Source organism: Aulostomus chinensis, chromosome 19 (assembly GCF_037954235.1).
Source record: "Aulostomus chinensis isolate RoL2024-O1b breed Wild chromosome 19, RoL_Achi_v1.0, whole genome shotgun sequence".
In the NCBI taxonomy this organism is placed as follows: Eukaryota; Metazoa; Chordata; class Actinopteri; order Syngnathiformes; family Aulostomidae; genus Aulostomus; species Aulostomus chinensis.
The window spans coordinates 11,635,932-11,663,129 of record NC_141338.1 but is presented as its reverse complement, the minus strand read 5'-3'; the positions used below and the strand labels follow the sequence as shown (position 1 = coordinate 11,663,129).

At 41.7% G+C, this 27,198-nt stretch overlaps 3 protein-coding genes and 1 long non-coding RNA gene across 6 annotated transcripts; 2 read left to right on the top strand and 2 right to left on the bottom strand.

The window, feature by feature from the left end:
• The first annotated feature begins 244 nt into the window (after positions 1-244).
• Positions 245-5,120, top strand: sftpba (surfactant protein Ba). 2 transcript variants are annotated; one of them, XM_086188541.1, is made up of 10 exons: positions 245-643; positions 772-824; positions 1,300-1,374; positions 2,698-2,826; positions 2,941-3,030; positions 3,148-3,228; positions 3,308-3,491; positions 4,330-4,388; positions 4,472-4,535; positions 4,643-5,120. In XM_086188541.1, exons 1-9 carry the CDS (start codon positions 592-594, stop codon positions 4,526-4,528), a joined length of 780 nt encoding a protein of 259 aa, XP_086044667.1. In that variant the 5' UTR covers positions 245-591; the 3' UTR covers positions 4,529-4,535; positions 4,643-5,120. The 2 variants fall into 2 exon arrangements, with proteins under 2 accessions (XP_086044667.1, XP_086044666.1); XM_086188540.1 differs by having other exon boundaries at positions 275-643; positions 2,941-3,051; positions 4,643-5,119.
• On the bottom strand, positions 5,011-13,599 carry mat2aa (methionine adenosyltransferase 2Aa). Its single transcript, XM_086188538.1, has 9 exons — positions 13,275-13,599; positions 11,788-11,865; positions 10,201-10,323; positions 9,914-10,026; positions 9,678-9,821; positions 8,688-8,906; positions 8,363-8,545; positions 7,908-8,041; positions 5,011-7,800 (listed from the first exon to the last, which is right to left on the bottom strand). Exons 1-9 carry the CDS (start codon positions 13,366-13,368, stop codon positions 7,698-7,700), a joined length of 1,191 nt encoding a protein of 396 aa, XP_086044664.1. The 5' UTR covers positions 13,369-13,599; the 3' UTR covers positions 5,011-7,697.
• Positions 13,018-23,183, top strand: LOC147244063 (uncharacterized). 2 transcript variants are annotated; one of them, XR_015110504.1, is made up of 3 exons: positions 13,018-13,154; positions 15,613-15,741; positions 21,787-23,183. It is a non-coding gene; the product is annotated as an uncharacterized LOC147244063 (long non-coding RNA). The 2 variants fall into 2 exon arrangements; XR_015110505.1 differs by lacking the exon at positions 21,787-23,183 and adding an exon at positions 16,553-16,626.
• On the bottom strand, positions 14,451-27,187 carry inpp5ja (inositol polyphosphate-5-phosphatase Ja). The gene is made up of 13 exons (XM_086188537.1): positions 26,511-27,187; positions 25,011-25,574; positions 23,566-23,673; positions 23,298-23,406; positions 22,250-22,366; positions 21,701-21,876; positions 20,053-20,164; positions 19,594-19,703; positions 19,304-19,514; positions 18,203-18,340; positions 18,055-18,120; positions 17,869-17,973; positions 14,451-15,994 (listed from the first exon to the last, which is right to left on the bottom strand). The coding sequence occupies exons 2-13, from the start codon at positions 25,568-25,570 to the stop codon at positions 15,521-15,523; spliced, it is 2,286 nt and encodes a 761-aa protein (XP_086044663.1). The 5' UTR covers positions 25,571-25,574; positions 26,511-27,187; the 3' UTR covers positions 14,451-15,520.
• Between the last annotated feature and the right edge of the window lie 11 nt (positions 27,188-27,198).

Genomic DNA, 27,198 nt, shown 5'->3' with positions numbered 1-27,198 from the left:
TTATATTACAATACACACTATTGGGCATTTTAAACACACAGCAAGTAATTATTGTTTATTTTATAATTTTTCTATTCAAAAACAATCTGAGCACATTTTCCATCAGGGAGGGTGGTGTCTTAGCGCCCTCTATTGGCCATTCGCCACTGGTAGAGAGAGAGTGACAATAAGGAAACATCCTGGCCTGTTACAGTCACAGGGCAGTGAGGTCGGACTGTTATAAGTTCTGATTGATGGATTGTGTAAAGAAAAAAAACAACAAAATATGTATCAGTATTCAGTGCTAGGAGGAAGTACGCTTTAGGTAGGATGTGACCCGCTGCACCTACGCATCTCTAAACTCGTCTTTTTTTTTCCAGTAGAGCATGTTTCATGTTCAAACACTATGAAGAGCTGAAGATTAAATGTGACCAATATCTAAAACCAGACAAAAGCTATTCTACCACACTGCACATGAAATCTTAGCTCAGCGGCCAGATTTAGTGCTCGTAGGAGGAGGGGGCTGGAGGTGCATCAGGAGGACCCGACAAAATAAAAGCTGCACTTGTTCATCGTGCAGACCTGAGGACAGACGCCTGAAGACAAGAGAAGATGGCTTTGTTTAAGTTTGCATTACTCTTCTGTCTGGGTCTCCAAGGCTACGGTAGGACTCGCTAAGGAACACTACTGTTTGTCAGAAGAAGATGAGTTACTGTATTATGTCAAGTTTGAAAATGTCAATTGAGATAAATTACAATATTGATCATTAATCATAAAGAATTTCCCCCACAGGTCTGACAGATGTTACTGATGGCTTGAAAAGCCCTCCAGATGCATTGGCTGCTGTAAGTAATCTTTTTCTTTTTTAACAAAACTGAATGAAAACAAATTTTAAATATACGGAGATTTACAACATGTGGTTTAACAGATGGATGTTTTGATTCATTAAAAAAAAAAGTCATTTAAAAGGCACAAACACAGGGGAAATCACCAGAGCTTTCGGGTTAATTCACTAGGTAATTATTTGTGTATTTTCATTGTACCGATGGTTCAAAATGAAATATAAAAGAAAAGCTGATAACTTGAGGGAACGGAAATGTGCATTTCTTCAGATTCAGGAAGTTGCTACGGCAGATGTGTAGGTTTCTATGTTTTATCTCGAGGCTTTAAAATGGATATTTTAATGGAGAAAAAAAAAAAACCAAGCAGGATTTTTAATCACAGAAATAATCATGTTGCATTTATAGACCAACCTACCACGAGGCCTTTTTTAAATCTTATTTTCCTAAACCTTCGCTGTAACTTAAATCTGCTTCTCAGAATGGGGATCCTTGCCAGGACTGCACTCAAATATTTGAACTCCTTGTTGACCTGCTTTCCAATGCAGGACTCCAGGTGAGTACGACACATTCCTGAGGATTATTTGTTCGCTGATACTATTATCATCGTATTCACTCTGCTATCCAAACTGCTTGGTATCATTCGTAGTAGCATCGCTTTCATCAAATAGAAAGAACAATTGAAATTCTTGGGATTTTATTCCAGTGAGGTGCGAATCACATGCACTCAGACCTGCAAACAGGGAAATGAATGCAGTTCCATCTAAAATAATTCAGAGGACATTCAATTGACCTATAATCATTTCCTTGAGACTGAATGAAACCAAACATTCATCCTAAACATAATTTCTATTTTTTTTTCTTTTTAACTCCAAAAACAAGGCGAGCCGACGCATTAGAATTAGAAAGAGAACTACGTCCCCAGAACGTGAGTGTGACTGTACACACAAACAGGTGACAGCAGAAGGAGAAGGAGGCACTGATGTGAAACTCCTTTTTTTGGCTTTAAGCCACTTCTCACTTTCCATTTTCAACAAAAGCAGAAATGAAAGTCCACTTGCCGTTTGTGTTTCTCAGACGATATCAAGAGATCATCTTTGCTCTCAGACTGATCCGGTCTCTGAGGAACCCCATCTGCGTCCACAAAGAGAGTTCTTTGATTCACTGTTGAGTCACACATCCTGACAAAAAAGACAAAAAACAAACTGCACAAACTTAAAAAAACAGTAAATTAATATTTGCAACGTTATGAATTATTTTGCCCTCGTGAGTATGAAGACAATAAGCGTGCCACGAGCTTCCTGCAACCCAACACGGAGACATGTTTTTTTTTTTATTGACACGTATTGATGAACTCACATAAGAGAGAAAGACTTCTCTCTTCAAAAGCATTTCTAAAACATCTTAAATAGTTAGTGATCAGATTTCAGGTGAACAGTTGGTTAACACTACACTAACTCAACAGGTCACGCTAGCTAACTGCAACACATAGAAATTGACCTCGCTTGTAGGCTAAGGAAGCTCCTAGCATTGACCACTGAGCCGGATGCTCATTTGGCGATAAAGTCTAAACGGCTTTGTTTTGTTTTGTTTTAAATTTTGATTACTTTTGCTTATGACATTTCATAGACAAAGACACAACTCTTTGAGGAGCAAAATTATATTTTTGTATTGTGTTTTCTTGTTTTTGTCCTCTATGGAGGAATGAACTAGCTAGCCTCACGGGCCTGCTGACAGTAGACAGGGCAGGAGAAGTTATAATTCTTAAAAACAAACAAACAAACAAACAAACAAAGTTAGTTATTGAACAATTGGGGGTCCATAGTAAAGGGCCCAACAAAGATTAAAGACAGCAGGTCTATTACATGTTTTATTCCAGAAAGACCTCATAGATGACCTCGAAAGCCTGTGTGACCACCTGCCTGGGCCCGTCACTACTAGCCAGCTCTGCAAACAAGAGGTGGAGAAGCTACTCCCAGTGGTCCTCAACTTCCTGACTGGTTTTGTTGTATGTTGCAGGCTTATTTGTCAAAATAAGAAAATTAAGAGTAAAATGATGTTTGTCCGTCTCTGCTGCTGCTGCTGCTTTGACTTCCATTTGTATCTCATTTCATCCCTGTAGAAACCGGGGGATATCTGCAGAGTCATGGGGCTCTGTGGCTCCTGTGACAAGCAAAAGATGCTCAGCCATTTTGTCAACAAGGCCCTTCAGGTGACAAAGACAAATGAAAATGTCAGTTGAGGACAGCTCAGGAATATTTGAAAGGTTCTTCTTCAATGAAACACACCCAAGCTGTTTCTCGCTGCCTAACTCTCTTGGTTATGTCAGGTCAAGCCCACATCCCAATGCTCCATCTGCATTCTGCTCATCAAGACTTTGGATGAGTTGTTGCCTAAAGAAAGGACGGAGGTGAGTCGCTGCAGGGACAAGATGACACCTGAAGACACGGCTGCATACAATAACACTTTTCCATCCCACCCTGCTGCAGGATGCTGTGATCAAGCTGCTGGGGGAGATCTGTCATATTCTACCCATGGCCTACCGCAATCAGTGTCAGTTTGTCATTGGCAAGTTCAGCAGGACGGTACTGGATGCAATCCTGAGCTACGCCACCCCGCAAACCGTCTGTTCACTCATCGGCATGTGTGACAGGCAGGAGGATCTCGCTGTAGGTCAGTCGGCTGCCTCTACTTCAGCGATGAGTGCAGGGCTGCTACTTACCGGAGGAGCTGATCTTTTCACAGACGTCTGAATCCCTTTGTTCCCCCAATAAACTCATAAACGTAACCTTAACATGTAGAACAATGACAAAAAACACCACGCACTAATATTTTCAACGAACAGCCATGAAGGACTGGAACGTTTAAATCTTAATTACTTTAAGGCTGCTGAAAATGGTTGTTTTTTTTTTAAGTTTAAAAAAAAAGATTTTTTTTTACAATTAACAACAATGTAACAATGTAAGAGAAATTACATTAGATCACGTATTTCCAAACACAGGTGAGTCACAGGAAATTCCATTTGGCTCTTTTAACACAGTTGCACAGTTTTTTGCACACATTTATAATAGCGGTCCACTGTTGGAGCTACGAGCCCTCAATGATTTATTCTGCAGCCAGACATAAGAAACAGAACAAAAAGATTGCACTGACATCTATTAAAGTTGCTCCTCTCATTCGTAAAACTACTTAACAGAACAGCCTAACACCACCTTAATGCATTCGTTTAGTCTCTATTAACCGTATTTAAGGTCTTTTCAGTAGTGTGCATTAAATGGAAGGTGTGCTTTTGTCAAAACTAAATCCTTTTGACGCGGCTGTTTTGAAGATGTCCCAAAACAGAACATTTGTGTTCAGTCCTCATTTATTCATAATTTATACGGAGTATCACTCACTGGAACCTGCAAAAGTCTGCTTGGTAAGATATCAGTTTTTTAAATGAACGAGTGTTCTGTGGCGCCGATTTAATCAAGACTGAAGTTCCTTTTTGTGATTTTCCTGTCCCTCTCAGACCCCTGCGCTTTGACGTCTTACACGTGCAGAGACATGAGAACTGCTCTCAAATGTGGAGTAAGTAAACACCTATTTATCCTTCTATAAACTCACGAACGTGCGGCAGCGGTCTCACCTGAGCTCATTTCTACTGTATGCAGACGATCTTCTACTGTCAGAAATTTGCCTGGAAGCGTCTCCACCATAATTTTCTTTAAAGTCAAGGTACACTGAAATTTAAGCTTATTTGAATCGTATGAATCTAAAATTTAAATACAATAAAAAAAAAAAACTCAAGTCCCCCCCCCCCCTTTTTTTTTTGGTTTTTGCAGGGTGGGATTAGAGTCGCGAGATGACCTCAGTAACCCGGAGACCCAGGTTTTCAGCATCAATCAAATATTTCTATTGCGAATGATTTCTACCCTACGATAGCGACTTGATATCTAACTGCATATATACACTTCTGCACTGGACATATTGTTTGCACTGAAGTAAAGAAACTAGGAGAACAATAGTTTCCTTGATAAAAGAACGAGTTGAACTTCAGGAGTAAAGGAATGTTTAAAAAGTATTAAAGCTCGGGTCAATGAAAAGCTTCGTATAAATGTCGTGATTCTGCATTCTTATTTTCATTCTTCAAACTTTTGTACTCACCTTTCTTTAAAGAAAATATGTAACAACTTTTACAGCTTTGGTGAAGTTTATTATTGTAATCTTACACGCTCAGTCAAAAGATCTCAGGAGATTATCTGCATGAATGTTCAATAAAAGAAGCATTAACCAGGCTGTGAAACATCCCTGCATCTAAGTCCTTCTTTGTATTGAATTATTGACTCAACAAGTTTCAGAAATATTCCCTGTATGAGACCTGGATTTCTTTCCTATTTGTTAGCAGGCTTTACTCACAGCTCTGTCAAACCTACCAGAAGTAAAAATGATAACGTTTCTTAGCTTAAATGTCAGCAGTCGAGGTTTCAAAGTAAAGCAGAGTGACAAGATGTTATGCAGCATTTCCAAGTGTACTTCATACCACAGGTCATTTTTAAAACTATTCATATGTTTGTTATAAATCAGCATCGTGGTCTTCATAAATCACATGCAATACAAGAAGTGAAAGTCTGATTGTGTGTGATAAGAAAGGAGGAAGTGAACCTTACCACGGCGTATTTCCAGGGACGTACTTCTGCCTTAATGCTGTACCATTTTTAAATAATACTTTCAGTTTATAAAAAAAGACATTTATAAATGCTTGAACCTGCTTTATGACACAAAACACTAAAAATAGGTAAAGCACAGCCCATAAGCACAAACGAGAATGCATTTTATTTTACGGGTTTAAAAGCTAACAACAAATAAGACTTCAGTATGAAATACTGAACAGGGAACGATCACACCCTCAGGGAGGAAATGGGGGGGGGGGTAAGAGAAGGTAGGAGAAGGGACGGGGCATTGCAGAAACATTAGAAAAGGCACTTTTACACATTCAGTAACCACACTGACTGACTCACTTCTAAATCATTTAAAAAAGAATTCAACAGAGAAAATTCTGCCTGCAACATCCACAAGAGACCATGTAAACAGGCTGGTTTCTCTGTACAACACCAACCAATTAGCTGTCTCCACTGTGGATGCGCCACAAGATGCAAACATTGTAAAAACAGTCTCTGGGAGGGGGGCGGAGCTTTTGACTTCAGACTAATGCTCTTCTTTGCACCATCAGTGTGGCTCCACATAAGTTTGTCTGTAGTACACTTAAGGAACCACCAAGCGGTGCCAGAGAAGCCAACAGCTTTACCCAAGTTGGTCAAAACTGAACGGGGACACAGCGCCACCTTGCTATGTGCTGGAAACATCCCACGTCTCAGATAAAGGACTGTCTGGGGTGACTTTATTAAGGGGACTACCAATCTCACTCAGGCGTTAAGCTGATTTAGCTTACAGTCTGCAATTACAATGTGCTGATACATGTTCAAGGTGAAGCACTCCAAGGCATGTCCCACAACACCTCAGCTTCAAATCTGACCAGGGCATCAGACGCACATCAGGCCACACTTGATCTGCACTTCCTTAAAGTAATCTCTGCAAAACAATAGACTTCAAGAGAACAGAGAGAACCTTGACCAACCCTGCCCGTTAGGAGTGTGCTTACTGTAGTGAAAATCCATGATTTAGCAGTGCAAGGAATAAGTAGTAATATTTAAAAAAAAACAAATGATAAAAAAAAACAACCTTCAGAACAACTACCATTTGAGAATCGCTGTACAAGACAAGTCGAGAGCTCATGGTGAGGAGCAAAAGTGGAATTCCAGTGGCGGACTTTACGCTGCCGAGGATATGGAGTGTAGGTGAGACAGATACCTCAACATGTGGAACTGAAGTAGATGGAAAACTATTTTTTTACAAAAACTTTGGTTGCCTTAGCTTGCTGGCCAAACCATTAGGTCCCACAGTAGTACTGAACATATCACTTCACGTACGGTCTTGCCAAAGGATAAAGGCAGCTGACCACAAACAGACTCCGGGTTTTTCTGTAGAGACGCCCCGAGGTCATGAAGGCAGACCACTGCACCTTTATCCTGGGCAGCAGAACACACTTGGAACATTCACGGAACACTTAAACCAACAGAATAAATTATAAAAATGGAGTGATGTCGTAGTGCAGCCCAACATAACCACAAGGTCATTAGCAGCTTCTGACTTCTCTGTAAAACGTCAGAAAAAGAATGGCCTGAAGGAACAGCACGGAGACAGAAGTCAGCAGATGTCTTGCTCCACAAGTGTGCACTTCATTGGACAATAAATAAAGCAAACTTCAACAGGATTTGTGCCATAAAAATTTTTCAAAAAAAAAGAAAAAAAAGAAAAGAAAAAAAAGGAGATGTTCTGTGATAGAAATCCGCCCAGCAATGACACAAAGCCATTAATGAGGAAGCAAGAGAGAATGCCAACATTGCTTTGACTACACAAGGAACTTAAAATTGAGTACAAAAATGTCTGGCTTCATTACGGTCCAGATGGAATTCTGCTAAACGTATGGTTTAAACACTGACTTCATAATGTGCTCATCAGATTGGCTGAGATACAAGTTGGTTGACTCAAGAGACCAGACAACTATTGCATGTGAAAAAATAAATATAATTTTAGGTGGCTGAGCAAACTGTGTACAATTCTTCTCATAAATGTATGCTAAAATAACACACGTGTGTCAGTAGGTCTTGGCATCTGAAGTACTGCTGATTTCTCATCAAGGATGTATCAGTGCTGGTGGAGGGGAAGGGGGATCTTTCCATGTGGAGGCTGTGTGTGAAGAGGAAGAGAGAGCTAGGAGGAGGAAGGAGGGAGGTGGACAAACACAAAGGTTTCTCTGAAGTACTGCAAAGGAGAGGTTTAGAATTTGAGCTTCTTGGGCACCTCCCATGGAAAGACGTCACGTCCAAAGTGCCCGTAAGCAGCTGTGAGCTGGTAGATGGGCTTCTTTAAGTCGAGATCTCTGTGACAGAGTGGAGAGAAACACATGTTAACTGTTCAAAAGCTCTTAGAAAATTCTAAAAATGTCAGTGGAAGCATCAACCCATGCAAGCAAAAATCTAAGTATACCTCACAATGACCCCTGGACGGAGGTCAAAGTTCTTCTTCACGATGTCCAGCAGCTCCCTCTCGTTCTTCTGGGACGTCCCATAGTGGAAGATGGAGACAGAAAGTGGGTGGGCCACTCCAATGGCATAGGATACCTACGACACGTCACATGCAATGAATTTCAAATGGGAGATCTAAAACAAAAAGGAGAGCCCTGAGAATAGACCGCACCAAGGAAACACAATGGCGCAGGATTCTTGCCACAATATTTAGAAGTTTTAAACAAATTTTGGCATCTGGATCTCAAACTCATGAACTCCGTGAAAAGGTGGGAAAAGTTTACCTGTATACGTTGCCATTAGTATTTCTCAAAACTGCCGTAACCAGACAGACAACTAGAAACTCTCAGGTGTTTAATCTAATATTTGGCTTCTTGGTGGTGCATCACTTAAACACTGAGGTGTGGTTATACGCACCTGGACCAGCACACGCTTGCAGAGTCCAGCTTTCACCAGAGATTTAGCCACCCAGCGAGCAGCGTAGGCAGCAGAGCGGTCTACCTTTGTGTAGTCCTTTCCAGAAAAAGCTCCACCTCCATGGGCCCCCCAACCTCCATAAGTATCGACAATGATCTTGCGCCCAGTCAAACCAGCATCACCCTGTGGTAAAATCAGGCATATCACCGGCGCCTAATATATCGTGTAGAATATTTCTTGCACTTATTAGGAATTAGGAACAGTCACTTCAACAATTTCTAGTTGGACAAAGACTAAAAATAACTATAAACAGGTCTGGTCTCACCTGTGGTCCCCCAATGACAAAACGGCCACTGGGCTGCAGGTGATATATGGTGTCATCATCAAGGTACCCGGTGGGAACCACAGCTTTCACCACCTGCTCCTTCAGACAATGTCGCATCTCCTCCAAACCTACGGCCTCGTTGTGCTGCACAGAGACCACGATGGTGTGGACACGTAGCGGCACCACGGCGCCTCGGTCCTGCCTGTACTGAACTGTCACCTGAGGAGAAAGCGTGGTGAAGAAATAAACCAGCCATCTACTGTCTGCCTCCGCCAGAGGATGAAGCCACAATTTGGTAGTGTGAAGAGTGAATGAAGGGCTGTTACACGAGAATGTCCTCTTTTTCCTGAACAGCTGCTGCTCCTACCCCTTCATCAAGAAGCATCACAACTGTCGCCTCGCACCCTAAGCTAACATCAAGCAACACCCCCCCCCCAAAAAAAACCCTAAAAACTTTGAAAGACCTTTGGTTCTTGACATTTCTATTGTAAGCTTTTCAAGTAAGTTGAAACCCAATACTTACAGCTTAAGTCCAGTCCTCTGCCATTATTTCATTTAGGAAGTATGCCATACTCTTTTTAGAAAAAAAAAAGCATGAAGTCATCACCAGCTCAAAGATTCATGGGAAAGGTGGGGTTCCATCCATCTGATCCTCCGTGATCAGGAAAAGAAGCTGCAGCTGAGCCTTTGAGGATTTCTAGGATATCAAACTCACTACTTTTGAGTGCGAAAACTGAATGACATCAGCACTGGTGAGTATAAAGTATTTGACAGAAGAACTATGTTACCACTGCATCTTATGCAAGTCACACTGACTTAAGCACTGACAAGCCAGAAGACTAGTATACTTTAAAAGAAATTATGTCTCGAGAACAATTATTGCAATAGTTGTATCTTGGGAAGCTCGTTAAGTGAGATAGGCTTCAAAAATTAAAATGCGAGTATTGCGAATGTGGCATTGAGGAAGTGCGGACAGTTTTGCTGTCTAACCTGAGTTTTGGAATCAGGTCGGAGCCATGGCAGTACTCCATTTCGGCGTAATTCAGCCATCTTGGCATTGAGGTTGTGGGCCAAGACAATGGTAAGAGGCATGCATTCCTCTGTTTCATCAGTGGCATATCCAAACATCAAACCCTGTGACAGATACAACATGATAGATCACCCATTAAAGCATGAATAGGTGACAGCTTAGTCACACGGAAATATTGATCTACGAACAAGCAGACCTGGTCACCGGCTCCCACGTCCTCCTCTTTGCGATCCAAGTGAACACCTTGAGCGATGTCAGGGGACTGCTGCTCCAGAGCCACCAGCACATTGCAGGTCTTATAATCAAAACCTGAGGAATGGGACGACTGAACATGAGTAAGCAAGTCAAGCCTCATTCTGAACCAAAAATCATGGTGGACAAGGTGTTTGAACTGCATGTTTGCACTCCGAGGACTGCTATGGAAGAGGCACTTTTACATTTTGTTGTCGGGTATTTGAACTCTTTCAAAATGTCTTCCTTTACCTTTGGAGGAGTCATCATAGCCAATGTGCTTGATTGTCTCCCTGACAATCTTCTGGTAGTCAACATTGGCCCTGGAGGTGATCTCCCCCGCCAGCAGAATCATCCCGGTCTTAGCGACGGTCTCTGAAAACACAATGCGTATGAGAGAGGGTAAGACTTTAAGAACACAGGGCAGAGTAAATTGAGTGCACTGGCTTTACAACAGACGCAGGTTGAGTGCATTAGGAAATGAGATTTTGTACAAACATTATAAATTTAAAGATACTGTACTTCCTTTTAGAGCTTGAGTTTCGAACACAAACTGAGCTGAGGTCTTGGCTTCAGGAGCCAATTCCCAACGTTGTGGTGGCTCTTTTGTTAGGAAGGATAATTACTCAGGATACTTGTTACAATCACATGCAAATGAAGCAGCCTTCTGATGAAAAGTAGAAGTGCAGGCAGAAACCTGAACTCATCTGTAAGCAAACTGAGGCTCTTTATGTTTCTTTGCTTCACAAATAAAGAATTTCAGCCTGAAAAGGAACAGCTCCTCCAGATCCGACATCCTTTGAGGAGCTGTCCCATCGCTACTTTCATTCAAACAAAAACAAGTTCTCCCTTGTTTTGGGTTGGATGGGATGCCTCTTTCTGCTCTGTATTGTCACGTTAATTTGCAAGATAGCAGAATTAGTATTAGAATCATGAAATTATGTGAGAATCCAGTGCTGATTTGCTATACAACCCGCACAAAACACGGCACCATGGTAAAAATGGTACTGTCAGTCTACCGGTAGAGACATGTTTACCATCATAATAGGTATTCTTCCATCTTGGAAACCATAAACTAAATAGGAAGTGGATGGGGCTAATGTGAGGCCAACCATTGGTTTTTGGACTCCTTTCCATCCAGTCCCCCATCAAGCTGGCTTGCTCTCCCTGCCTCCCCTTCCAGAAGCTTCCTTCTTCAACTGTTATTAACATTTCCATGTTTCCCACATTTTGTATTGTAAACTGTTTTCTTGTCTGTAACAACATCTACTGCACGTCTGTCCATCCTGGGTGAGGGATCCCTCCTCTGTTGCTCACCCTGAGGTTTCTCAGATTTTTCCCTGTTAAAAGGGTTTTCTATGGAGTTTTTCCTCAGTCGATGTGAGGGTCTAAGGGCAGAGGATGTTGTTATGATGCCATGTGAAGCCCTTTGAGACAAACTGTTTGTGAAAACGGGCTCTACAAATAAAATGGCCTTGCTTTGCCTTTCTTAAAACTTCGTGAAGCCCCTAAAACAGCTTTTGACAAGAAAGAAATTCACTAGATGCCAATTTGGTTCTGTTTTTTTTTTTTTTTTGTAAAAAATGTTTTGGTGTCATATTTTACCCCTGAAGGTGGGTACTTGGTGGAAACACGGCTCATTGAGATGGAGAAAAAAACAACAACATGTATTTAACTTCTGAGGCTCTTTGATTTCTTATAAAAGCCGTCTAGACAAAGAAAGGATTATTACAAAACATTTATGAACAGATATGTGATCAACAGCAAAAGAGTAACTGGTCTGCTGTAAATGCAATAATAATAATCATAAATAGGCCGCAAAAAGGCCTTAAGACTTACCGCATGCTACTTTGGCATCTGGGTCTTGCCTGAGGTGTGCGTCTAACACGGCATCACTGATTTGATCACAAATCTTATCTGCAAAATCAAAACCCAAGTAATTCAAAAAAATAAATAAATAACAGAAATGCCTCATCTTTTCTTTTAGAGAAACATGTACACACTGAAAACAATCCACATGGCAAAAGATGATCAAACCAATTATCAACCAAATTTAGAAAATGAAACTCTCTACACCTATTAATGATATTCTTTTCTGAATAATACAGTGTTCAGTATATACTGGAATGTAAATTATTTCTGTTCAGGTCAAGTACATTTTACATTATTTCACTTTAGCTCAACAATGCCATGGCGACTGGAGCACCTTGGGCTAACACACAACTGCACTTGTATAACCACAGGAACAATTAACACCTGAGTTTGTTTTCAAATCTTCATATGTACATGCAGGAGAACTGTTCTTCCCAGTTGACATTTTAAAAAAACTAACACTAAACCTGCTGCTCCTCCTGTGGCTAATCTTGCACCTGTTTTCATCTGACTATTCATGAGCGTTTCATAGAGTCTCAGTTAATTTCAATAAGGAGAGCAAGCAAAAGGATGCTGACAATGCCGCGACAGCCGTCACTAATTCAGTGCATGCAAACTAAATTAATCAGCACTAGAATCACAACATAAATGTTGTTCAGGAGATATTATTAGTAGGAACAATGGAGCAGCTATAAAGTGTGAATGTGACTACTTTACTCCTACAGTTGAGCAGCAGCCCCTGCAGGACCTATATTTAGGAATACTGGTAAGCCTATTATCTGAGCTGCCCCCAATGTAAGAATGAAAACTGAAGTGGATTACACTACAAGCTTTGTAGTATACTGTAACTTTGGACTTCAAACATGGCAATAGTGGACAGGGAAGACTGAATGCACAAATATAGGCATCATTAATACCATATTATGTAATATGAGCGAACGCAAGACGGTACAGTAAAAGTCTTCTTTAGAACATGGGAATGCTGCAACGCCTTTTAGATCTTAATAATCCTGTCAGACGACAATGGCGGGAGTTCCTTAAAAAAAACACCGATAATCATGTTTATGATGAATAACAGTTTCCTACACCGCATCTGATAGCTTATGTGGTAAAAAAAAAAAAATTATTCAAAGATATTAATTCACGTTACAAGACGGCGAGGTTAGCTCAATGTGATTGACAGGCACCAACAGTAAGAAGCTAGCCGCCGTGTGGTTAGCATGCAGTGCAAATTAGCTTCACTCATTTATTAAAATATACGACTAACATACAGAGGGCTTGTTGTAACGGTGATGACAGGGTGAATGAAAGAAGCGTGAGCGACCAGCTGACAGGTAAACACGCATCGCTAACATGCCACATGACCTTGTTTTCACAGGCTAACACGCTGCTATCAGGCTAAATGAAGTGGTTACAGGGAGAACTAGCAAAGGTAGCTACAAGTTAAAACTCACCTGGATGTCCTTCACCGACGGATTCAGAAGTGAAGAGGAAGCAGTCTTCATCAATGAGCGAGTTGTTATGGAAACCGTTCAGCTGACCGTTCATTTTAGCCAATAAACGCACCGTTAGCGAGCGCAGTTAGCTGACAAGCTAGTCGTTCAGATAAACTACTTGCGGTCGTACAGTTCAGAGGATAAATAAGTTTCACACCTTTTGACCGGTTCTGCTGCTCATAAAAACAAGACAACCACGCTGCAGTAGGCTTCAGCTCACCCAGTGAATCGCAAACTGAGTCAAACGGCTGTGGGACGTTTTTTTCAGACCGGTCAAACCTTTTCGTCACAGCCTATGTTGTTGTTGAGCATATACCACGTGGTATAAAGGGGCGTGATTTCTGTGGTCTCTCTTCTGAGCTCTATTAGTGGTTGACAAAGCACTAAAGTGGTACTTTTCTCCAACAGTTTAAATCTGCAGTCAAGTCTGATGAGTCAGAGGCTATTATTGGGTCTATTAGTGTGGCTTTAGTGTGGCCATGACTCATAGACAGTTTCCTCCCAGCTACAACAGTAAAACCCTTAGTATTTCACTTGTTCGATTAATTTTTAGAAGCTCTGAGAGGGGAAGTTTTCAATATTTTATTCTTTATGAGCCTTGGGAAGGAGTTGAACTCCTTTAAAAAGATATTCATATCCCTGAGGTGGTGAAACTCTCCCGGAAAATATTGTGTATTTAACATCTTTCTCCTATTTTTACAGCCCTGAAATGGGGAAAGCACTTGTGATGGATTTATAAAACATATTGGAAGCGGCCATTTTAAAGTAATTGAGTAAACACAGGTGCATTCAACACAAATTGTGTCATATTTGCTGTGTCACAGCCCTTCTAGGAAATCAAATAAAGCCTTGTCAAAATAAATAAAAGACTGAAGCACAGCAAAAATAGCATAACAATGGCTGGTGTAACTAGGACACTGTTATTTGAAGAGAATGATTCTCTAGTCCAGCACCTTATTTCTCCCCAGTGTCTGCTGTCGATGGCTGTAGAACTGCTAATCTACAAACAGATAATCTTGATTAAAAACACCAGGGCAAGCTCTAAGACACACACTGATCAGTGCCTCTAGAAGCACCTCTAAGTGTTTTTTGTAGAAATTATTTTCATACATCAACTTGAGAATTGTCTGCTTCTTTAATGACATCTCACAACAATTTGTTTTCTGTCTGGTGCTGCGTCGAAGGTTAAACTTACAGACTTGTTTTTTGCAACCAGCAGTTCAATACACAATTATTTTCATATTTTAACCATTTAACCAGATATATTCAATGATTTTAAAAGTTTTATCCCATCAAATGATTTTTTTAAAGCAAAATACTGTATAACTTCATATATACCCTCTGTCTCTCCCTGTCAGTGTTAAAAGTGTATAACAGTTAACATAATTGTACTTTACCATTGCTGTACCATTGTTTTATTTGCACACAAAAACAACAAAAACACAAACAAAATCGACTTTTTTTTTTTTTTGGAAGCAAACCATCACATTAGCCTAAACGTCCACTCACTGAGCCCTATAGAACAGGGACTGTATTCACAAAGCTGCTAAGAATGCGACCGTTAATCCAGAATTAGTTTTAATCACATGGTCAAAGGTAAATGTTGAATTAATCTTCTTCTATGAATTAATTTTATGAATACAGACCACAAACTACAGAGTTCAATTTAAACTATCGTCTGGTTCAAAATTCAGGTTTCACACTTTTATGGTTCAACACATAGCCCATACACAAAACCACACACACACACACACACACACACACACACACACACACACACACACACACACACACACACACACACACACACACTGTTGTGGACTATGATCCCATCAATACATCCAGTCCAGGGTCCTTGTTTGGAGACTGTTTACATGAATCCATATTGATGTAGTTTATAACTGGTCATAGCTGTTACACATTGTGACTTTGGTTTCACATTCAGTATGTTTTTGGACGTATGATGTAGCGTATGAGTCTATAAAAGCACTTGTCATCGGGAGTCGGGACGTGTCTGACTCCAGGATACACACAGTGTATGATGGTGGCGTCAGAAACTGCAGGGCTACAGGGCGGAATGTCTGCAAACTACATTACGATTCATTGAATGTGCTTCTCCTACGAGCACAGTGTGGGGTCAGATCTGACTCTGAATGCAAGATGTCCCCATCCTTCTACCTCCTGTATATAGTGAAGGTTACATTCTATACATGTGTGTCTGTTTCCCCTGCTTTTCTGATCTGTTTGACCCCTGTGGGGCTAACCTGAGCTGGTCTGTGTTCACCTAAAATGGCAGCGATCAGGGCCTCCGGTGCAGTAACGCCGCTACCTGGAGACACAGGGCTTCGAGGACTAAGTGGGCTGATCGACGGAGACGTCACAGTGTCAGGGGAAACCAGTCGCTCCTTCTTAGCAGCAGAACCAGGTGAGCGGCTTCGTAACTGGCCTTCTTTGGAGCGGGGACAAAGGCTAAGGCCCTGCAGGGAGGGGAGGTGGTTGGAGGAGAGGGCTGGAACTGCAGGGCTGCGGCTGCGACGGTGACGGCGGTGATGCTTGCTGGTTTTAGGGCTTGGGCTGCGGGAGTTTGGAGCCAGCAGAACCAAAGTACTGTCATCTTCAGAGCTGACATCAGAGCTGTCGGAGCGGTGCGCGGTAGGGCTGTGGACAGGAATCTTGATCTGTTGAGGAAGAGAACTGAATGAGTGAGGGTCTTTTTTTTGGGGCCTTTTCTCTTGGTTTAATGATACAAAATGCAGTGATATTTGAGGGCAGAGTCAACACATTCCTTTGAAATGGTCCTTCGTTGTACAAAACCTGTGTGGCTCACACAATCTGAACTGCATTTAACACACTCGTGATAGAACTGGAACACTGATCAGACTTCATCGCTCAACTGGACCTCATTAAAGCTCTGAGAGAAAAATCCTTGCTGTGAAGTAAAAACTCCAGCAGCACTTCCTGCATGAAGAATAACTTCATCGTGAGACCAATGTGTTTAATTAGCCATCTTCATCAGCTTAAGCATACAACTTTATATAAAGAATTAGCTCCTATTGACTTCTGCAGCCAGGTCCTAAACTCTGGTGCAAAGCACTGCCAGATGATTCAGCAGCACATTAATGCACATAGTTTTACAAAATCTCATTTCATATACTGTGCATTCAGATAAGTATTCTGTCCTTGTATTGCAGCCTTACACTTAAAACAATTTGGAATTTTCTCCCCTCTCCTCACAGGGTCTCATCAGATGGCCATCGCATTTTTGGTCACCTTTCAAGTTCTTTCCTTGTCCTGTTTGTATCAAACTTGTTCTGTTTAAGATTTTAAGAATTATGGAGGAAGCTGTTCCCTGGGGAACCTTCAATACAGCAGGAATGTTTGTGTAGCATTCGCCTGTTCTTTGCCTCTCTGAGCTCCAGAGGCAGTTCCTTGGACCTCATGCTTTGGTTTTTGGTCTGATAGTCGTCTGTGTTTCCTTATGTAGACAAGTATGTGCATTTCAAAATGGTGCCTGATCAATGTAATTTAGCACAGACAGACTCCAATCAAAGGGAACATCTCAAAGATGATCGACAGAAATGGAGGTATCTGAAGCTTGTTTTCAAGCATCTGGCACATGTGTCAATATCATTACTTAAATCCAACTGGTTGTTAAAGCAAGTAAAACAAAAATCAGCCAAAACTTGTACAGAAATTCTATGCATGTAGCATTTAGCACGTAGCTCTGCTGAGGTCCGAACCAAGCATCAGAATGGTGGAAAAAGTTAATTTAAGTGATTTTGACAGTGGCGTAGTTCTTGGACAGGCCCCGACAGGCTTCTCAAACTTGACAAACTGCATCTAGAATTTTGACATGCAATCATCAGAAAAAATGCCTTGTTGATAGCAGTGATAAGAGAAGAGACACCAGACTGGTTTGAGCTCTTCTAAAGGAAACAGTGACTCAAATAGTAACTGCTTGCAAGGCCTGTAGGAGATCATATCTGAACATACTGCATATTTTAAGCGGAAAACAGACACACAGTTTGACGCTGTGGTTAGAACAGAAAACTCAAGCCACATTTTATGTGGCCACACCAGGAAAATTAAAAAACTGCTCTGAATAGCTTTGATTTCTTCTGAAACATTTAGCTGGTCAGGTCAGAAATTCGTGTCAACAACACACAAGCATGGATCCATCCTGACTTGGGTCAAAAATTCCAGCTGCCGGTGCGTGGGGTAATAGGAGATATTGTTTGGTGCCATTTTGGACCTGATTCTTCCAACTGAGCATCATCTAAACATCCCAATCTACCTGAGTATTGTTTCTGATAATATCAATCCCTTAATGACCCCAGCGCTGCACCTCCTAAAGCCTACTTCCAGCAGGAGATCTCACCATGTCACTAAACAGCCTCCATAGTTGTTAGATCTCAGTATATTAGAGATTTTTCATTCTTTTAGTTGTGGAGGAATTGGAGATTGACATCATGAAGGTGCAATCCACAAATCTACGAGTCAGGAGCTGTAAATCAGAATATAAATCAGAAGCAAGTTTTCTAACTTGCGTTACCTGGATGGGTGTTGATAGTCCAACAATGCTGTTCATGTTGTAACTGTAGTAACCGAGAATGTAATCACAATCATCTCTGGGCAAGTCCTCTTCTGTAAACGCCACCTGTGTAAGGAGAGGAACAGAAACACGTGAACCCTGAGTTCAACTTTGGAACCAGATACATCTGTGATTCTGGAGTCCCACCTGTGTCGCGTGCTCCCCCTTGGCCCACATGTATGCCTGGTAGTCTTTGTGATGTCTGAATCCAACCTGAGCAGACAAAAATAACGGGCATCAAACGGCATGCGTTTGTTCTAAGATGGCTGTGTGAATCCGGAGCCAAGCTGCTTACCTTGTATATTGCGACCCAGTCCCAGGAGCTGCGCTGATAAGTGGACGCAACGGTGAATCTGACTGTAGCATCCGACACTTTACACCACTCCTTGATAACCTGCAGCTCCACCAGGGGCATATCCACCTTGAAGGGGAACTAAGGAGCAGGAAAACACAATCAAAATCTACACAGAGAGAAACATACTGGAGGTAATTTAGGGGTACATCTGCTATACGTACTAGTACTACAGTAGGGTTCTACACATACTTATTTTTATGAGTATGTGGACTTTACATGTCCCTGTTTCAATGGAAAAACTATGACTTACACTCCACAACATTTTTTTTTTTTTTTAATTTCCACAATCTGTACACTTACAAGGGAAACGCCCAATGATATTGGCACGTCCTCAACATGGACAGAAATTGGCCGTGTTACTGATAAATTAGATTCAGTCAAATGGAGGATATTCAAACCCTCAGTTTCCAGGTCTCTCTGGACACAATGTAGTGAATATATGACTTTCACAGATGTTTGCGAAGCGTGTTGGATTAAAAAGCCCGACGAGTCTCTGTGTGAAACCCGACATTTTCTTGTGTGGAACAACATTCTGGTCCACCTTAAAAGAGACAATGGTGATGGCAGATAATTCTGAACCAATTCCACACCGTGGCACCTAAGGCCATATCCTGAGTAAATATTTGAAATTTCAGAAACCAAATAAGATTCACACACTTTCAAAGGTTAACTGTGAATAAACTGTTCCTTTAAGAATGTGCTGTCTAACCTGAGGAAGCACACTGACGGTAACATTGGTGTCACCACGGATTAACATTTTGAATGATGCTGTCTGAGGTTATTATGCTATCATTTGGGGTTTTGTTCTGTTCATGAAACGTTTTAAAACATTTGAATTTGAATGAAGGATTTTATCACTCAACATCAACGTGCTTACATTACCAAGAAAATGTACTTTTGAATATGTATTAAAAAACACATTTCTTAAAGAAGGTACTCTAGTATTTTAAATCAAGCCAAAATGTGACTTAGCAACTTTCCCTTGGAGTAGAGTAATGGGGGATGTGTGTACTTTGTCCACTACTGGAATTACATCCTCACATGCAGGGAAAACAGGGCTGACACAGGCTTGTGATCACTGATGGTGTAGCTCATGTGACTTCTGTAAGCGTGTTGAGTAACTTTGGTTGCTCCACCCAACCATGAGGTGAGACCCCGCTGCAGAGCTGCATTATGGGTAGGAACGGGGGAGCCGGTACGACGAAGGCGCCAGAGGATGCGATCTGTCCACGCAGGCTTCCTCTTCTTGGCGCTGAGAGAAGGTCAAAGCGGTGATAATCATTGAAGACATTGTAGGAAATCAGAATGTGATCTGTTAGAAGACAACAAACCTTGTGTCGTATGTGTGAGTGCCAACATCAAACTTGTACGTAGGCGGGAATTTGAGCGGCCCCTCCAGGAAGCCCTCCAGGATGGTTTCTGTGTTTTTAGCCATGTTGAGCTGACACAAGAAGAGAAGAGAAGAGAAGTCACTGAGCCTAGCAACACATGCTGCTTCTGATGCGCGACAGCGTCCTCTGTTGGTGCTCAAGAGACAAACAGGTGGTGTAAAACTCTAGATCAGGGGTCTGCAGCCTGCGGCTCTTTCATCCCTCTGCTGAGGCTCCCTGTAGTTTTGGAAAGTCAACGAGAATTTGATTTAAATTAACTTTATTTTAATTCATCAGTTTTTTTTTTAAGGTAAATCTAAATTTGAAGATTATGGTGATCTTGGGGCATCAAAATAAAACGCTTTCAATCTCTTGAAGCCCAAACTACTGGGGTGAGGGGGTTTTGTAAAAGTGCTTCACCTGATCTCGCTCCCACAGCAGAGGAAGCTTGTTGCTGTCGATGGCACATTTCACTACGTGGATGTCGTAGTCTTCAATACGGAAGTTTAGATCCCCGAACCAAAACACGACACTGAGGGTCAGAAAAAGAGGCTTTAATTCACTCAGAGAAGAGAGTGAGAAATTCAGCTGTGTAAAATCACAACATGCAAATCTGACATTCAGTTCCGTTCAATGCTTTTATTGTTGAAATTCTGTCTCCTGTGATACTTCGACAAACATCACGGATAAGCAGGCACATTATTACTATTATTATTATCATTACTATGCAACTGTAAACAGATTTTGGTTAAAAAAAAATAAAAGCACAATTAAATATGAGCGTAAAAATGAAAAACTACAGTATTGCAGCGCATCCTCAGAATTTTGCACATATCAAGATACAAATGTATTTCTTTTATAAATTTTATTGCGTTAACAAATTCAATTTTACTGAATGTTAACCACATTAAACTGCTCATTCAAACACTCACACTCACCTCCAGTGCGTTAGAGGACATAAAAATGGAATCACATGTCTCCCTCTCTATTATCTCTGATTTACCTGTTTGTTACAAAGCATTCGGACCCCTCAGGCCATCTGGGGTCTCTGCTCCCCCCCCAACTGTGAAAGTGCTAAAAAGAATTCAACTCATTTAAACAAAAGCTTAAACTTTTATTGTTTACTGCAGCTTTCTCATAAACCAACACGTTTCTTTTAAAACTTTAACCGTATGCACGTTTTTGCCTTTTTATTGTCTTTTAAATACTTCCTTAATGTCTTCCAGATGTCTCGCCTGAATATATTTTAACGCTCTTATAAAGCACTTTGAATTGCCTAACGGTGCCGGAGAAATAAACCTGCCTTGCCTTGCAATTACCTGAGAAGAATGTGGTAGCAAAATGGAGTAAATAAACTCATGATTGGTTCTGGCAAAACGCACCGTTTAAATAATGAGGTTTGTAGGGTTTAGCATGTAAAACGGCATCTAAGGAGTTTTTAATCGGAGCAGTTTTAAACCTGAGAGCTGCTCTCTAAAGTCTAGCCTGAAAACTGCAAAAAGAATTGAACATTGATTGGAGTGAATTTGTGCAGTTGGGGTTAATAATTTCTTCTTTTTTATTCCAAAAATATTCTACAACTCCTTTAATTGCTTTCATAACAACTCAAAAACAGGCACTCGTCACCATATTTTAACGCCTTTTGAATATGAATTCATGACATATGTATGTTCACGCATGATTTTTTTTTGTGTAGCTGATTTTACACAGGTTTTACTTATTTAAGATATTGTAATATTTTCTATTCTTCATAAATTTGTAAAAAAATTAAACATTAATTACTCTTTGAAAGGGTATGCTTGCATACTGTTCTATTCTATTTTATCTAGCCTTTGATGGTCCCATGTTCTATGGTGGTTAGTTTGGAATGGGATCAACCCTGGAGCACCAAGAATGACTAAATCACTCCAAATGGAATGAAAGTGGCCGTTTTATATGCTGAAATACCTTGTGTGGGGGAAAACACATGTATTTGTGAAAGTGGTAAATCAGTCTGATTTGATTGTAACACTGAGGGAGGGATGAGTGTGAGTGTGAAGAGAGTGTGTGGAGTGTGTGTGTCACCCACTCATGGTCCAGAACACCCGTGGCAGCTCCTCCCTCAAACTGCTGCTGCTGCAGGATGCTTTCAAAATCCTCCATCCTCTGCTCCAGGTTCCTCATGTGAGCCGGCAGGTGACAGTTGAGGAAGCACAGCGGGTGGCCAAACACTGTCATCCTGGCGCTGACGCCGCCTTTATTCCCCTGAGAGTGAGGGACAGCGGCAGAGTGGTGAGTGATGACCGTGTAGCACCTTTGATTGAATTTAAATAAAAAAAGCACCAGCAGGATGTAATAAGCAGGGCAGAGCGGTGGGACAAGGTCAGGATGTGCTGTTTCTGCCACTGAGTCAAAGCAGCAGACAGCCAGACAGCCGACTGCTGCACTGACCTCAAAGAGAAGGAGACTGCACCAGCGGCAGCCAGGGGTGATGCTGCTGACATCATCACGCTCAGGAAGGTCACACATTGACACATGTGCACCCACGCAGGCAAGCACCTGCTGGTTCTCAGCATCCCACCCACATCGCCACGGACACTGGCCCCACCACGGAAATAAATCTTAGAGCAGCACGTACCCAGTAACCGCCGAGTCCTGTACGGGTACTTTGTGTCTGCACGCCTCTGAGGAACGGAAGATGGAGGAACTTAGAGAAAACCAACAGCAGCACTCCCTGCATGCGCTGAGACGCCACCTGGAAAACATGAAAACCCACATGAGTTTTGAAAATAGCGTACCCTCTTTTAATGTGTCGTCCCTGTAATATTATACCATGTGTTTTAAGCTTTTGTTTCATCACGTTTTAAGCCCTTGGTTGTAATTCATGCGCGGTATCTTTGAGTTAGCATCTCTTATTAATCCATCCATCCATCACCACGCTCGCAGGAATTCCTCCACTGATCATTGAAGAACTTGTTCAACCAGCTTTTCTTTTTGTTGCACTAAATTTGTGGAATATATTAAAAAAGAGATCGAGACAAGTGTCAGTAGATGGCCACCAGTGTTTGTGTCTGTATTGGGTTATATGGTTATTTTTGATGGCTTTCTTTTGAAATTCAATCTTTTTTACGTCTTGTTGTAATCATTTTTGTTGCGGCTGTATAATTCCCTTCATTTAATCATCATAACTTTTCTGACTGCTATACTGTGTGCATCATTCTTGCCCGTCTTGACATTTGTGTCATTTTAATCCTACAATTATAAATATGTTGTATGATAATGATTAACGTATTCATAGTTGTTGTAAGTCTGAGTTATTTTGTATATATAAAACAATAACTGTGCATTACATTGAGAATTTAAGAGCATTTAGCAAGAAGAAAGTCAATAAATGATCAGTAGTTTAGTAGAGAAGTGTTTGGATTGATTGTGATTAATCATCTTCCTTTTCTTACATGTTGAGTTTGTATTGATTGTTTGTTTTTTATCAGTTTTTTCCTTTTTATTTACCATTCTTCCATGTTTGTAACAAAGGCTCATTTCCTTTAATCTTTTAGCCCAAACTGTGAACTCTTGGCATTGTTGTAAAAGAGCTAAATGTTCAATCAGCTTCCCTTAATAAACAAGGCTGATGCATTACTGTTGTCATTATTTCCATTACTGTTTCTTCTTCACTTGTCACTGACCAACACGTATCCGAAGGGGCTCAGCGTGTCCATGCAGAGCTCACTCCACTGATCCGAGAACAGAGCATCCTTCAGACGCTTGTTTATCATGGAGTTGACTTCCTGGAGTCTGGAGAAGGGTAGACAAGACAAGAGAGAAATGAACGAGTGAGATGGCGAGAAGAAGGACGGCGACGGAGGGGACAGATGCCCATGAACACAGGCGGATGAGTGGGCACGCCCAGCTGTCCCTTTGGCACTGCTGAGCCGGCTAGAAATACTCGCTTACCCGATGATAAACATGTCAGTGCTCCCATCTGAAACATTTGGTCCGAACAGAGAGGTGATGTCATCTGGCGGTACAGCTGATCCCACGTTCCACGTGACGATGTATACCCTTTCAGAGGATAGTAACAGCAGTAACATTAGGTTTAAGTACTACCAGCTGAGATGTAATCTGTGTGTATGTGTGTGTATGTGTGTGAGAGTGTGTGTGTGTATAACTGAGTGCCGACTGTTCTTTAATTTAACCATCAGCCACACTGTTACATTAAAGAAACGACACCTCAGAGCTACAGCGAAATATCCTTAATCAGTTTATATATACACATATATATACATATATGTATATATATTTATGTATATGGAATGAACACACATTAACCCTCAAAATTTCCCAAAATATAACATGATATCAGTTCATATCTTATTTTTTCCCATCAAACCTAATATACTTCATTTGCTGTCACATTAGATAAAAAGACAAATATTCGCATTTCAGAAGCTGACAAAATTGCCTAAAACAAACAAAATGAGGAATCTACAAATGTAGTAGTTTTTAAGATACTAATTGAATAATTAGTGTAACAAATGACATTTTGATGAATCATTTTATTTTGTTCTTTCTGGACGTGCAATGATTAGGAAAGTATCTGTATTTGTACAAACTAACATGGTTTTCCATATACTGTTGGGGGATACAGTGGATCAAAAAATGAATTCAAATACCTTTGTAAGAGTTTTGCATGTCTGAATGAAAAAACACACATCTCTACAGTTGAAATTTTTCCAAAAATAAGTACTTGTTTTACAGATTATTACAAAAGAGCCTTGCAATTTGAATTTTGCCTGGGAAATTCTTTGTCCCTACTCTGTCACAGAATATCTGAGTATTTCAGAAGCGTTTACATGTTACACTTCAGGACTGTTGGATTCTAGGCTTTAACTCAAGACAGTATGCAGTGCAGAAGCCATAGCCGCCCACAACAGCATTTGAATGTAGAACAGAAGAAGGTAAAATATTAAGAGAAACATGAGATATGCTGGCTACAGGGCTGAAAAGTTGAAAATCAAGTAGATTTGTTGAGACTGTTGTCAAGTCTTTGGAATGACCCCTGACATATTGGTGATAAAATATTATGTCAGCCATTTTAAGATTTTGAGGCACGATTTATTCTTCTTTTCAAAAGTAACTAACAGTTTTTTTGAAGCAGCTTCTGTTTATGGGCAAGCAAAACAACAAACGTGTGCCTCCGGGACGCCTGCCAGCAGAATGTGGCTGTGTCACTCTCCTAATATCATAAAGCTTTTAGTGAAATGTGCAGCTTTGATTCATGGGACCTGGTGTGAGTGCAGTCCAGCTTCACGAGAACCAACATACATCATTTAAAACACTCACACAAATGGCTCCAGCTAAAAAAAAAGAAAGAAAAGAGAGCTAAAATGCTTTCCCACCTGAAGTCTTTGTTGTTTTCTCCGCTAGCTTTGTCAAATGGGCTCTGTGTGGTGCTCCCGGGTGAGGGGGTCCTTTGAGACTGAGGACTGAGGCTGGAGGGGGAGCTGGGCTGGTGCAGCAGGAGGCTGGAGGTGGGGCTCAGGTACGGCTGGGGGCTGGGGGGACCTTGAGGACTGTGTAGAGAGAATGAGGTTTCTGTTGGGGAATGCTGCAGGAAGTTTGGACTCTGGGGTGCTGGGATGCAAACTGGGATTAAATCTATTTCCTTGGAGGAGGGGTCCACTGAGACTCTGGTCGGCTTGGGAGCAGGTTTAGTTCCAAGGGCAGTCGGCCTCGGGCGGCTGATAATAGCCAGCGTTGTTGGAGTGGACCCAGACTTCACCTGCCCTGACGCTTTCACCTGCACGGGGGTCAGTCCAGACGGTTTCTGGAGCATCTCTGATGGGCTGAGGAGGACTGGATCCTGACCTGGACCAGAACCAATGAAAGCACAGGGTCCAGGTTGCACTTTGGGACCACAGGGGCCCGTACTAATTTGTTTCTGCTGCATGTGATCCATCTCCCTGCAGAGGAAACGATAAAAGATGATCACAGCTCAACCTGATGATTATTTAGCACGAGGACATCGTGCGTGATCAGATGTAACTGATACTCATGGCTTCTTACATCATGTTCTTACCCACTTTAGGACTTATTGAACCCTCCATTTAGTCTCACAGACATCTGCTGAAATGTCAATCAATGTTTACAAGTGTTACAAGGGTTAAGCAAAAGATAACAAGGAAATCAGGTGTTGCTTCCTATAAGACTGAAATGAGGGCTGAAATAGGAGTTTAAGTCCAACAAATTAGCGCATAAAGACAGTTCATGAATGAGGCCCACTGAGCATCAGCCGAGATAATTCCTCTAATTTGCCCACATCATTGTCCTGAGGCATCGCTGATGGCGTTATCATGCAACTGGGTTGAAGAACTAACTTTGGACTGTCCTGGATTACAGCCCCGTTCCTTCAACGTTAATTAGCCCCTGACCCCTTTTATAAGGCTGTAGAACTGGTGGATTGTAATTTAAAATGCTTGACCCCCCCCATCACCACCACCTTTCCCCATGTTCCATATGAGCTGGGACACACAGATGATGGAGCAATGGACAATGTCAACAGATACTGCAGGTCACATAAGGCAGAGGGTATCTGACAAGACAGGGACACACGGACTCCCTCCATTTTGTTGTTCTGTCCTCCACACAGACACCATACACCTCCCTTAATTATTCATGACATGCAAATTAGGAAATGAGGACACACCAGAGTAAAGTGACAACACACACACAAACACAGGTTCCAGCAAATCCACTTTCAAAGTCTGAATGACATTTGTTTTGAATATAAAAGCAACTGATTATTGCAGCCAGTGTTGTGTGTGCACGTGTGTGTGTGTGGGTGTGGGTGTGTGTGTGTGTGTGTGTCGGGGGGGGGGGGGGGGGGGCTCGTTCCTTACCTTTCACGCGTTATTTCCAAGGTGAACCGCAAAGGTGATCTCACACACTCACGGAGGGAGACGCATCAGTCTGGTCACACACACGCACACCAGCGCCACAGAGCTGCCATGAACGAAGATCAGTAGTGTAGTTTATAGGGAGCGGAACGAGCGGTCCAGCCAGCCTGCAGGCGGGAGGAGACCCGGTCGGTACCGTGGACAGCGAACGTGTCGGTCACACAGCAGAGGACGATCAGGCGTCATGAGCATCCTCGCATGTTGACGTTCAGCAGCTCACCTCATCCTCCTTCTTCATAGCTACTGTGTATTGCGCAGCTGTGCACCTCTGCATGTATCCCATACACACACAAACACACACACACGCACACACATACACACACATACACACACACCGACCTACACTTCTCTCTCTGTCTCTCTCTCTCTGTCTCTCTCTCTCTGTCTCTATCTCTCTCTCTCTGTCTCTATCTCTCTCTCCCCCCCCCCCCCCCACGGGCACCTGGGGGCGGCCAGGAGAGGCACAACAAAAGGATCAGCTGCCAAAGTGCACTCAGACAGAAAAATTCGAGCAATCAATGACGCATTCATCTGATAGTAGTGCGTCACTAAAATACATAAATAAATAAATCAAATTTAAAAAAACAACAACAAGAAAACAAACAACAAACCAAAAATTAATTTCAGCCTG